We start from the raw sequence: 13,050 nt of genomic DNA, 5'->3' as shown, positions 1-13,050 counted from the left end.
ATCCCCGTTTTTTCCCACTATGGAAACTGATACTCAGAGAAACCCAGTCATTTGCCCCAATTCACCCAGCTAGTAAGAGGCAGAGCTGAGAGTTTCACATTTGGGTGCTTTGACTGATGTTTGGTTACAGTTCCATAAACACAAAACTTAAACTAGTAGATCCATGGAGCTTTGGATGTGAGTATTCATTTTTGCATTACCGTAAGAAAAGGCACACATTGAAATACACGGCTAACATCGTGTGGGGCTTGTGCCTGCCACTGAAATCTCATCATCTTCCAATTAGGCAACAGTATTTGACAAGAAAGGGATGCGCTGGCATCTTTTTAGAGCAGGCTTCACATAAAACAAAGTCACAAGGATGTCTAGGGAGTGTTTCCAAATCTGGGGAGAACTAGTGCTCTCCAGGAAAAACCAGAAATATGGCAAATTGTAATGCAAACAGAAGAATTGTAATGCAAGCAGAAGAACAAGGAACTAGAAAAGATTACACTTAGGTAATTCGAGAGTTAACGTGGAACCAAGCAGTCAAAAACCTTTGAATTATATCATGGCTGATGGTAACATACAAATCTCTAAAACTGCCAGTCACGACCCAGAACTGCCATTTGACAGACAGAAATATACATATGCTTCTGGTACAGACAGCTTTAAAATATTTAAACAAAAATATCGTAACCTACAAATAATATTTTGAAGATAATGAAAGGATAATGAAATGCACTGATGAACACTGATTTGCATCCTAACAAGACCCCAAGTTAATGTGTTGTTTAAACATTGGTAAGGAAAAGAAGAATCTATGGAAAATAAATTGTTAGCCTAATCATCCATTCTACATACCCTTGACGATCGAAAGTCTGAAAATCATTAATAAATCATGAAATTAAGTCTATATTCTGATCTTCTGCAAAAATCTCCCCTGTTGTTAAACTCAATCATTTAATGTTCTAGCATTTATTTATTCAGCAATGGTTAAAGCATAATATTCCGACACAGTTTCTATCAGTTAATTCTACTAAATGTAGCCCTGGAATATTCCTAGGAATCATACCAGTTAGAGTAAAGCATTTATGCAGGCAGGGAGGCTAATTTCAAAAACACATGTTCAAGTAAAGTCTCTATTTGAATATCTGGCTTTCTGATTTCCTCCCTCCTTTGGTAATCTCCAGTGTTAATGGAATGCAAACATAACCTGATGAGGGGGTAATGCCACGGTCTGACGCCAGTTATTATTCTCTTATGTCTGGTATAAATTCCCATTTCAATCACATGCGCTCTTCTCTGTCAAAGGAAGAGTACAAGGGAAGGGATGGGTGCAGGCAGTTACCATCTGCTTCTCTCCCCCAGCATCCCTGGAAAGGAAGAAAAGGGTGGGAGTTTCTCCTAGAGACGGGAGCAAAGTGTACCTCACAGTGGGCCCACTGAAGTATCTTCAGGCAGCCACATTTGACCTGAAGCCAAATCAGAAAGCCATATCGGAAAGCAATACAGACTCCCCATAGCAGGAACATCAGATTCACTGTCAAGGCTCTAGGTTTTCAGTCTAGCACAACAGCTGCAGACTGGTTCAAGTGAGGCCTGTGGACTCCTGCATGCAGCCCACTGTCTTCGGTCGGATACAAGCTTCTCTAGTGTCCCACAGGCCTCCCAGATCCCTCCTGCCTTACCTGGCCACTAAAATCATTTATTTTCCCACCTGGCCTCTTTAGACCTTGGAGTTTGCAAGTTGGTTCAAAACTCATCAGTCAAACGAGGTACTTACAGCTGCATGACCAGGTACAAGTGATTCGGACTTTCATAAATGTCTTCCAGGGCGACGATGTTTTCATGCTTAATCCTGAAAAAGAAATAGACACACAAAAGAGTAAGTTTAATCAGAAAGGAAAACTTTTTAGAACAGACAACATTGTAGCAACAAGTTACAAAACAGAAGCCACAACTCCTGAACAAAAACATTTCACACTCCACAGTCTTGTCCCCAGACTTGTTCCAGACCCACTTGCTAATAGTCCTTCCAGGGTCTCCACTCCTCTTCGTTCCTAAGCCTCAATACCCTATAGTTTAGCAAGAGTGGATTAACTATTGATGCTTCCTGTGAATCCCAGAAATGGGGCCAACCTGCCCACATCCTATTATCTGACATGCAGGGCCACTGAGCAGAACTGTTCCCTCTTCTGTTGTCTCCCAGTGGCCATCACGGACTTGCCTGACTACTAAATTCTATGAAAATCTGTCCCTGATGACAGGCCTATGTTCCAGGGAGCAGGGAGAACTGGTGGGACACTGGAGAATATATATATTCCAGGGAATGTTTCTCTGGCATGTTCACAAGGTCAGGAGATTGAGGCCATCCTGACTAACAGGGTGAAACCCCATCTCTACCAAAAATACCAAAAAAGGCCAGGCACAGTGGCTCATGCCTATAATCCAAGCACTTTGGGAGGCCAGGGCAAGCAAATCACAAGGTCAAGAGATCAAGTCCATCCTGGCCAACATGGTAAAACCCCGTCTCTACTAAAAATACAAAAAAAATAGCTAGGCGTGGTGGTGTGCACCTGTAGCCTCAGCTACCCGGGAGGCCGAGGCAGAAGACTCGCCTGAACCCAGGAGGCAGAGGTTGCAGTGAGCTGAGATTGCACCACTATACTCCAGCCTGGCGAAAGAGCAAGATTCCATGTCAAAAATAAATAAATAATAATTTTATATATATATATATATATAAAGTTTTAGCTGGGCATGCCTGTAGTCTCAGCTACGTGGGAGGCTGAGGCAGGAGAATCACCTGAACCCGGGAGGCAGAGGTTGCAGTGAGCCGAGATTGTGCCACTGCACTCCAGCCTGGGTGACAGAGCGAGACTCTGTCTCAAAACAAACAAAAAAACCAACCTGACTCCCTCATTGGGGTTCATATCCCCCCCCCACCCCACTATCAAATGTCACTTCAGCTTCCCAAGCAAACTAGATCAGTGCTACTCAAAGTGTGGTTCTCATAGGGGCAGCACCAGCATCTCCAAAGAGCTTAGTAGAAATGCAAATTCTCGGGCCCCACGGCAAGCACAGAGTGCACAAGTCGAGGGCAGAGCCCAGGAATCAGTATTTTAATAAGCTGCTCAGATAATCTACACATGCTAACTAGAGCTTGAGAAATACTGTGTTGGACCAGTGCTGCTCAAACTTCAAGGTGCAGTTGAATCGTCTGGGGATCTGGCTACATGGCAGGCCTTGAATCAGCGGGTTTGGCTGGGGCCTGGGAGGCTGCCTTTCCAAACAGCTCCCAGGAGTTACTGGTGCTGCTGATCTGCAGACACCACTGTGAATAACCACGTTCTAACTAAAGAACCAGCGCAGAAGGAAACAGCTGAGTTCTAGCCCTTGGCACTATCCATTAAGAGCAGTTTCTGCTCAGAATGTAAGGCTCGATATTATTTAAAGCATTCGAGAGAAAAAAATTATTTCATTACTCAAGGAGATAATTAGCTCTTACCATAAGCCTCTCATCGAAATGACTGCTGAACCATTTAAAGACAAGCACACAACACACAGATTCTTGTGAACCTCCTGAAAGCAAGAACTACATTATTCACACATTTGCTCCTGATGCCTCGCACAGATCTGCTTAATAAACGCTTGCTGAATGAATGAATGATATTGAAAGGCTGCTGCCAGTAAGCAGCAAGAAGCCTTATTTAGTTAGGAAAACGGAAACCATTTTCCTGAGAGTGTGATGTCTTCCCTACAGAGAGAGGTTTGTAAGGTGGGAAACAAACAAGAATATTATCTTCTTTTTGAGATGAAAGAGCACAAGATCATGAACAAAGACTGGTGAGGATTTCCTTTGAATTCTACAGCTGGCAGTGGTTAATGCAGTTGTTTTGCGGGCGCTAAAACAATAGGTTATACTAAATTCACACTCCATCCGATTCCAGAGAATAGAATCTAATTATTTGTCAGCCATGGTTTCTGCACAGCCTGAGAAAGACATGAGCCAAATAACGCCACCAAGGAAACCAAGAGAGCTTAACTTGAGATTACCAAGATCCTACACATCGCGGCATTATCGTGATTAGATACACCTGAAAGAAGAGGCCCACAAAACGTAGACATCATATAGATTTTCCCTTTTTGAAAAAATTGTTTTAATTTGCCATTGGAATCAACCACATGGTCATGAACATTTTCTTTTAGTCAAGTTCATTTGAGAGTTAATTAAGAGCCTAGAGTTCTGGGGAAATAGGAGGAATGGGATTATATGAAGAGTGGCCGGAGAAAATGCAGGGCACACAGTTACCTCTGAATTGCAGCAGAAATGGTGAATGTTTTTTCAGTTTAAGTACCTCCCAAGTACTGCATGGCTGTTTAGCTGACATTCAGATGTGACCGGGCACACTGTATATTCATGTGCTAACTCCAATCACTCTGCTTACATAAATCACTCCATCTCTAAACTGGATTTAGAGATTGGCACCAGCAGCCCTGGCTTGCCTTTGAGGTTGAGTCAAGAAGGCTGTCTGAGCCCCAGAGTTCAGTCATTAATTCAGATTCCACGATATGCAAAGAATCAACTCCGTACAAAGCACTTGCCTAGCCAACGTAGCGGAGCCCAATACATGAGGCCTACAGTCCCCTCCTTTGATACATGGGATAGAGATGTTAAAGCCTATTGAACCCGCAATGTCTTACATGAGCGCTAGCTTGCCATTGAGTTTAGTCTACTGGAGCATTCCAGAGAAGTACTGCACACAGCAGGAACATTCCCAAATGTCAGTCTCACAATGGCTGGAAAGACGCCTTAACTATTAATCTCTCTCCATCAGCCAATCAAGCGATCAAGCAATTGTCATTTCCTGAGTTTCTGGAAATGTCTGGAAGAAGATGAGAACAATAACGAATAGAGTTTTGCCATCAATAAGTTTGTCACCTAAGCAGAGAAACTCAGGAAGAAATTAGAAAAGAATCAAATGCTAAATTCTGGAGAATTGCCTTTAAGCTGTGAGAAACCAGAGCCCCAAATGGGTCAGAATTATGGCAAAGGCCTCAAGAAGATGATGGGAGTTGAGCTGGAATGAGTAATGTTTGAATAAGCATACTTGAGAAATTTCAAATAAATCCTAAAATGGCCTCTTCATATCTCTTAAGAAAAGTGGTTTAATTAACTTGGAGCTGTTCAACACAGTAAAAAAAAAAAAAATTATTCTGGCCTCCCACATCTGTTCTCAGGTGCTTTATTCCACCCTCACATTCCTTACAATATGCAAAAGCTGAACGTAAAGTTTTAACATTATTTTAGTGCCTGAGTTATTTTCAAAAAATGCCACATGACCATCCATGCATTTAGGACTAGGGCACAAACACTAAGTGAGGACTTACTCCACGCAAAAGCTCACTTCATGCTAAATTTGCCACTGGAATCAATCACATGGTCACAAACATTTTCTTTTAGTCAAGTTCATTTGAGAGTTAATTAAGAGCCTAGAGTTCTGGGGAAATAGGAGGAATGGAGTTATATGAAGAGTGGCCGGAGAAAATGCAGGGCACACAGTTACATCTGAAATGTATGAATACTTTTTTTCAGTTTAAGTACATATGGTGAATGCTTTTTTTCAGTCTAAGTACATCCCAAGTATTGCTAAATTTCAGAGTTTCATTATTCATTCAACAAATATCTGTTGGATGCCTGCCAGGTACCAGGCACAGTCCTAGGTACTCTGAATTTAGTGGAAGAACAAGACACAAGACAGGCAGTCTCAGCCCTCCTGGCGCTCGTGCAGGTGCGAGCTAGAACACTTCTCAGGTTGTCTGTCTTCATCAACCAGAAATCAGCCTCCTGGTAATGAGTAGTGAGTCCCAGGACCAACAGAGAACTAGCTTACACCTTCTTCCCATATACCCTGCACAGGTTTGAGGGATATAATGCCTCTGCTTAGTCTTCTCATTGCTGACCAATCTTCCTACAATATGGTTACATTCTTCTCATTGCTCTATCATCACTCCCTTGTTCGGACTCTAGCATTCAGATCTGGAAACACTGATCCCGGGGTCAAATACAGTATCTGATCCCGGAGTAAAATGCGGTATCTGATCCCAGGGTAAAATACGGTATCTGATCCCGGGGTCAAATACGGTATCATGAATACGGTATTCAAGAGTAAAGGAGAACTACCAACCATCGTGAGCCCGATGTCAGACTTCTACCAATAAAACCTAACAAATCCGCTGCTGTAGTTTTCAGCCACTGCATAACCACTGGCATATAAAGAATATAAACCCCACACAGGTAAAGATTTGACTGTTTCACTACTGTCACCCCAGTGCCAAAAGAAGAGCATGGCACATAGTTAATTGGTGAGTATCAAGGTTTGGGCCAATTAAATCGCTGCATCATTTTAATTTGAACGTCTCCCAAACACAATCTCGTTTCTTTCTCGGGCTGATATTGTGAGAGCTTAATGCCTTCACCTTTAGCTTCATTAAATCCAGTCATTAGGGATTCCACGCAGGGTTTCCGATGATCGGCAGTGTGGTGAATCTTGATTTCCTCATCTATTGTTCTTATTATCCCTCCCAACTTTGGGCCATCTGTGTACTTGGTACATATCCATCCCATGTGTCTTCATTCAAATTCCTAATTAAAATTTTAAATGGAAGGTTACATGTCAGAGCTCCACGGTATTCCACCAGAGACCCCCATCACGATAACCATGCCATTAATCAGCTGGCTCCCACTGCTGTCTAGCTGCAGACCTGGCAGTTCTATCGTCTAGCCTGTGTTTTACCATTCTACTCATAAGGAAGCAATTAGATGCTTTGCAGAAGTAGAATTCCTCAGCTCTACGCACCACATAATACTATTTAAAAGGGAAATGGGATGTTTGCGAAGATTTGTTCTTAGTAAACCCATGTTAGCTCCTAGCAACCACTACAGTCTTTACTAAATGATCACAAACCATCTGCTTAATTTTCTGTTCCAGAATTTTGCTGTGCATTGAAGTCAAGCTTTCCAGTCTATAGCTCTCATCTTCCGCAATTTATATGTTTGGGAATTTTGACAACCTCGCTTACATTGTTTTCTCAAACATTTCAGCTGTGACTCTTCTGTGATAAGCGCAGTTTCCTCAGTCCCCTCAGATATCAAAAATCTAAACCTAGTGATGAGCTAATTTTGTACTTTTGTTGGGCCTTGCTTCCATAGCTGTTTTGTTATACCATGTATCGTTTACAATGCGTTAAACTGTACTATTTTTAATTACTTCAGTTACTATTAACAACCAGCCTATGAAGGAGGCATTATTTTTCCCAAAATTTTAAAAGAAGAGAAAATGAAGGAGACTAGAATCCCACGAGGCTAAGTATTCCAAGATCACAGAACTCATAACTGTCATTGCTGAGACTCATTCTAAGTCTATTCGCACTCCCAAGCCCATGTTAAAGCAATAACTTTAACACTGTAACTTCATATTAACTTCGGTTATGAGAATATCCAAGAGCTCATCTCAATTCAGTTATTTCTATAAAATTATAAACTTAAAGTCAAGGTATTAATGCCATCATTAACAATATAATATCCACTTCTGTGGGTGCAGAGATTTGCTGAATTATCTCGAATCCAGCGGATGTACTCAAGACACTTGGTTGTAAACATCCTAGCAGATGAAATTCCAGTGGGTCAAACTCGATCAGAAAAAAAGATGTTGAAAAGCAGAAGGAACAGGGAGAAGTCCAAGAGTAATTAGAAAGAGCCTCTCCACGGCCTGTATCTGCTAGTGCCATCTAAAAAGAGAATCAGGTGAACAGAGGAAAGACACAGAGATGTCAGTTACAGGCAAACGGAGAATGGAGATTCTGCCAACTTGCACAGCGACATCCCAGCAGGTCAATGCTCAGTCTTTCCAAAGCATAGCCAAGAGGCTATTCATACATAAGGGATGTTCACTCTCAAACAGCAAACTGTCCCGAAATGTGCAGAATTCAACGCCATAATAATGTCACTGGAAGTCATTTCAGGTTATAAAAAGAACCTCAACTAAATTTTCATCACTTATCATTTACCAGGCCCAAAGCAAGCATGAGCTGACACATCTAAATTCAGAGGGTAATGGTTTATACGGCAACCTATGAGAAAGCCTCCAAAATCTCCAATAATGCAGAGAAGTGGATAAAGGGAAGTGGGTCCAGGCAGAGAGAGTAAAGTTGACGGGAAAACAGCACATGGGCGTTGAAGCAGACTTCTGCTCACATGGTAACTGACAGCCAAGCAAGAAAACTCCAGAAAAAGCCAAGAAAACATTTTAAAATTAATTCATGCATAAATAAATAAATATATCTGATACTGAATACATAAGTAAGCCCCATTACAAAGCTCCCACGCTTTGTAAGGGAACACCAGGATCCAGAGGGTCAGCCTGCGACTGACTACACATGCTTCTGTGAAGTGAGACTAACATCTTTCCCTCTAGCTTAACGTTCCCCAGTTCAAGGATCCACACATTTTTAACTCCATGGCAAACGAGGAAATCTTAAAAAAAGAAAAACCAAAGCATAAAAGAGAAGAGCAGAGGAGAAAAAACGTTCATTCAGCATTTCTCACTTTTCCTCATTCTATCATTTTACTGATCTTCAGGGCATCCGTGGCAGCAATTATGAGGTATTCAGAGGAAGGAAAAGACCACAAAATCCCCTTCCTTGGGATTGCCATTCTCTAGAAATGGGCATTGACCTACTTAGGTTATGGATGCCAAATGAAGACAAGGGATGGAAGAAAATATAATCAGAAGGGAGAGACAAGAGTCAAGGTGATTATAAGACAGGATGAGGCCAGGCATGGTGGCTCATGCCTGTAATCCCAGCAGTTTGGGAGGGTGAGGCGGGCGGATCACGAGGTCAAGAGATCGAGACCATCCTGGCCAACATGGTGAAACCCCGTCTCTACTAAAAATACAAAAATTAGCCAGGCATGGTGGTGCACACCTGTAGTCCCAGCTACTTGGGAGGCTGAGGCAGGAGAATTGCTTGAACCCGGGAGGCAGAGTTTGCAGTGAGCCGAGATCGCATCACTGCACTCCAGCCTGGTGCCTGGCAACAGAGTGAGATTCTGTCTCAAAAATAAAAAGAGAGAGAGAGAGAGAGAGAGAGAGAGGATGAGTGGAGGTGGCGAGGTACAAATCACCCTGCAATGTACAAGGTGGAGGAAGTTATGTCAATGAGCCACAGCCAGCTTCTGGTCCTTTTTTTTAGGCACTTCCAGATTCACAGGCTAGTATGAGAAAGGCCTCTCTACACAGGCAAAGGTCATAGAGGACCAGGTCTCTCACCACCCACCACTGTCACTCTAAACAGCCCAGAACATTGAAATTTTATTCACACAAAAAGGGAGGCTGTGGTTCTCTGGCATGGAATTGCCTCAAAAATAATTGAAGAATATTCTGATGTCTTGGCAGACATTCCTGTTTGTCTAAGTAGACGCTTACGCTTTTTCAAAATTAAAAAAAATCATTTCCTCCTTCCTAGGGTCAAATTCTTGTTTTCTCACATTATAAGCAGTGTGGGGGAAAATGCTGAGAAAATTGGGATACTGTCAGTCACAAGAACAGCAATAGCTTTGAAATATAGGCCAGATGGTATTAAAAATAATAGCTTTCATTTTAATAAACAGACACATTCACAGGTATTATTTCATTCTCCAACAGCCTTATAAAGTAGGCATTATTATTCCTATCTCAGAGACGATCACTAGCAATTTATAACCACTTAACTGTTCTCCCCACCTCCCTCTGGTCTCACTCTCTTCCTATCTGTTTTCCATGCTGTCTCCTGAGTGATCTTTCCAAAACATAGAACTGACCAAACTTCTTAGCTTGAAATCCAGCACTGGCTCCCTGTAGTACAGGAGAAAGTTCAAACAACCGGCATGTCTTACAAGTCACTTGTTACTTGTGAAATGTGAAAAGTTCCCTTATCCCACTTGCAGGGCATGTGATGGGGGTGTGGCTCTCTTCCTCAGTGCCCAGCTGTTCAAACACCTAGGGGAGCATGCAGACAGGCACGCGGTGGGCCTCTGACCCCACAGCAGTTGTCTGGGGTGACTGCTGACGGCTGCTGAGGCCCCAGTGGCCGCGTGTTACAGGGTGCTCTTTCAGTTTTGCCATCTGTAAGCAGACTGCGTTAATCAGCTCTATCACACCCTCTGCCTTACCACAAGTGGAAGCATTCCCTTTGAAAATCAGCACAAGACAAGGATGCCCTCTCTCACCACTCCTATTCAACATAGTATTAGAAGTTCTGGCCAGGGCAGTCAGGCAGGAGAAAGAAATAAAGAGTATTCAAACAGATAAAGAGGAAGTCAAATTGTCTCTATTTGCAGACAACATGATTGTATATTTAGAAGACCCCATCGTCTCAGCCTAAAATCTCCTTAAGTTGATAAGCAGCGTCAGCAAAGTCTCAGGATACAAAATCAATGTGCAGAAATCATAAGCATTCCTATACACCAATAACAGAGAGCCAAATGAAGAGTGAATTCCCATTCACAATTGCTACAAAGATAATTAAATACCTAGGAATACAGCTAACAAGGGATGTGAAGGACCTCTTCAAGGAGAACTAAAAATGACTGCTCAAGGAAATAAGAGAGGATACAAACAAATGGAAAAAACATTCCATGCTCATGGTTAGGAAGAATCAATATCATGAAAATGGCCATACTGCCCAAAGTAATCTACAGATTCAATGCTATCCCCATCAAGCTACCAACTCACTTTCTTCACAGAATTGGAAAAAAAAACCCTTAAATTTAATGTGGAACCAAAAAAGAGCCCACACAGCCAAGACAATTCTAAGCAAACAAAAAAACACAAATAAAAACAAAGCTGGAGGCATCATGCTACCTGACTTCAAACTATACTACAAGGGTATAGTAACAAAAACAGTATGGTACTGGTACCAAAACAGATATATAGACCAATGGAACAGAACAGAGGACTCAGAAATAGTGCCACACACCTACAACCATCTGATCTTTGACAAACCTGCCAACAAGCAATGGGGAAAGGATTTCCTATTTAATAAATAGTGTTGGGAAAACTGGCTAGTCATATGCAGAAAGCTGAAACTGGATGCCTTCCTTATATCTTATACAAAAATTAACTCAAGATGGATTAAAGATTTAAATGTAAGACCTAAAACCATAAAAACCCTAGAAGAAAACCTAGGCAATACCATTTAAGACATAGGCATGGGCAAAGGCTTCATGATTAAAACACCAAAAGCAATGGCAACAAAAGCCGAAATAGACAAATGGGATCTAATTAAACTAAAGAGCTTCTATACAGCAAAAGAAACTACCACCAGAGTGAACAGGCAACCAACAGGATGGGAGAAAATTTTTGCAATCTACCCATCTGACAAAGGGCAAATATCCAGAATATACAAAGAACTTAAATTTACAAGAAAAAAACAACCCCATCAAAAAGTAGGCAAAGGATATATGAACAGACACTTCTAAAAAGGAGACATTTATGCAGCCAACAAACATATGAAAAAAAGCTCATCATTACAGGTCATTATGCAAATTAAAACCACAATTGAGATACCATCTCACACCAGTTAGAATGGCGAACAGTAAAAATTCAGGAGACAACAGATGCTGGAGAGGATGTGGAGAAATAGGAACACTTTTACACTATTGGGGGACTGTAAATTACTTCAACCATTGTGGAAGACAGTGTGGCGATTCCTCAAGGATCTAGAACTAGAAATGCCATTTGACCCAGCAATCCCATTATTGGGTATAAACCCAAAGAATTATAAATTGTTCTATTATAAAGACACATGCACACGTATGTTCACTGTAGCACTATTCACAATAGCAAAGACTTGGAACCAACCCAAATGCAAAATATATCCATAAAGGTGCACACAAATAGAAATACATACTGATTAGTGGAATTGCACAAGCAATCGAGGTTAGCTTGTATCTTAGCTCTGAGGCATCTAACTGCAAGACTTTGGGGAAGTCATTAAATACTTTTGGATTTGATTTCCTCATTTGCTAAAGGAACATCAAAATATGTCATCTTGTTATTAATCTATCCACATGTATATACATGTATTACTGTAATACACACACACACACACACACACACACACACACACGTAACATATTACTGTATATTTAGAGATCTTGTGTTATAGAGTATAGGCCGCTTCAGGAAATGACCAGAATTCAAAATCCTGTGCTTCAAATCACCTCTGTTTGCTGCCAGAAGATGGAGCTCAGTGGGCAACTAAGGAGCTAAGACTACGGTACCTAAATCAACTAACCTCTTCAGTCTGTAGGCTATTTTTGTTGTTGTTTTTTAAAGATTAACATTGAAGATTCACACGTTGATACTCATTGTGAAGTGAGCTTTTCCTTGAATCCTTATAAACAAACAAATGCAGGGTCTCTCCCTCTGCTGCCCAGGCTGGAGTGCAGCGGTATGGTGTCAGCTCACTGCAACCTCTGCTTCCTGGCTCAGGTGATCCTCCCACCTCAGTCTTTGAAGTGGCTGGGACCACAGGAATGTGCCACCACCGCACCCAGCTAATTTTGGTATCTTTTTGTAGAGACAGGATTTTACCATGTTATCCAGGCTGGTCCTGACGGTATTTTCTGAAGAGCACCCCAAGTCTCCTTAGTACAATGCAGGGCACCCAGTATGGGGGCACAGCCAGCACTCATATGTGTAGGGAGACAGTGCTAGAGCCTAGAACAGTCCCACAGGAGGGGCATCAATGAGCTGGTTCTGTTTTTGACAATATGACCACATTCTGGTCATATCACCTTCCTGGGTCTCAGTTCCCTTGTCTAGAAATTAATCAGCGAGACCAGAAAGTCTCCAAGGCCTTTTCCAACTCTAACAATCAATGAATCTAAACTTACAACGAGGCAACGTGCATTAAGGTACATATGAGAAGCATGAGGCTTGATTCTGAGCCCATCTTCAGTGTTCTCTGAAGAGTCCTTGCTCCACAGAAGCCTGGTTACAATTTGTGCTTTAGTGGTTCTTCATC

General features: G+C 41.8%; 1 protein-coding gene across 5 annotated transcripts in view; it reads right to left on the bottom strand.

Annotated features, from left to right (window-relative positions):
* Nucleotides 1–13,050, bottom strand: part of CAMK1D (calcium/calmodulin dependent protein kinase ID) — a 456,826-nt gene that overhangs the window by 154,225 nt on the left and 289,551 nt on the right. For all 5 annotated transcript variants that reach the window (XM_054258458.2, XM_054258451.2, XM_054258455.2 and 2 more), the window contains one exon: nucleotides 1,766–1,840. In XM_054258458.2, the coding sequence (XP_054114433.1) occupies nucleotides 1,766–1,840 (75 nt within the window). The remainder of the gene's footprint in view (nucleotides 1–1,765; nucleotides 1,841–13,050) is intronic.

Source organism: Callithrix jacchus, chromosome 7, assembly GCF_049354715.1.
Source record: "Callithrix jacchus isolate 240 chromosome 7, calJac240_pri, whole genome shotgun sequence".
NCBI classification, from domain to species: Eukaryota; Metazoa; Chordata; class Mammalia; order Primates; family Cebidae; genus Callithrix; species Callithrix jacchus.
The sequence above is the reverse complement of the archived record's forward strand: the minus strand, read 5'-3'. Positions and strand labels throughout refer to the sequence as shown.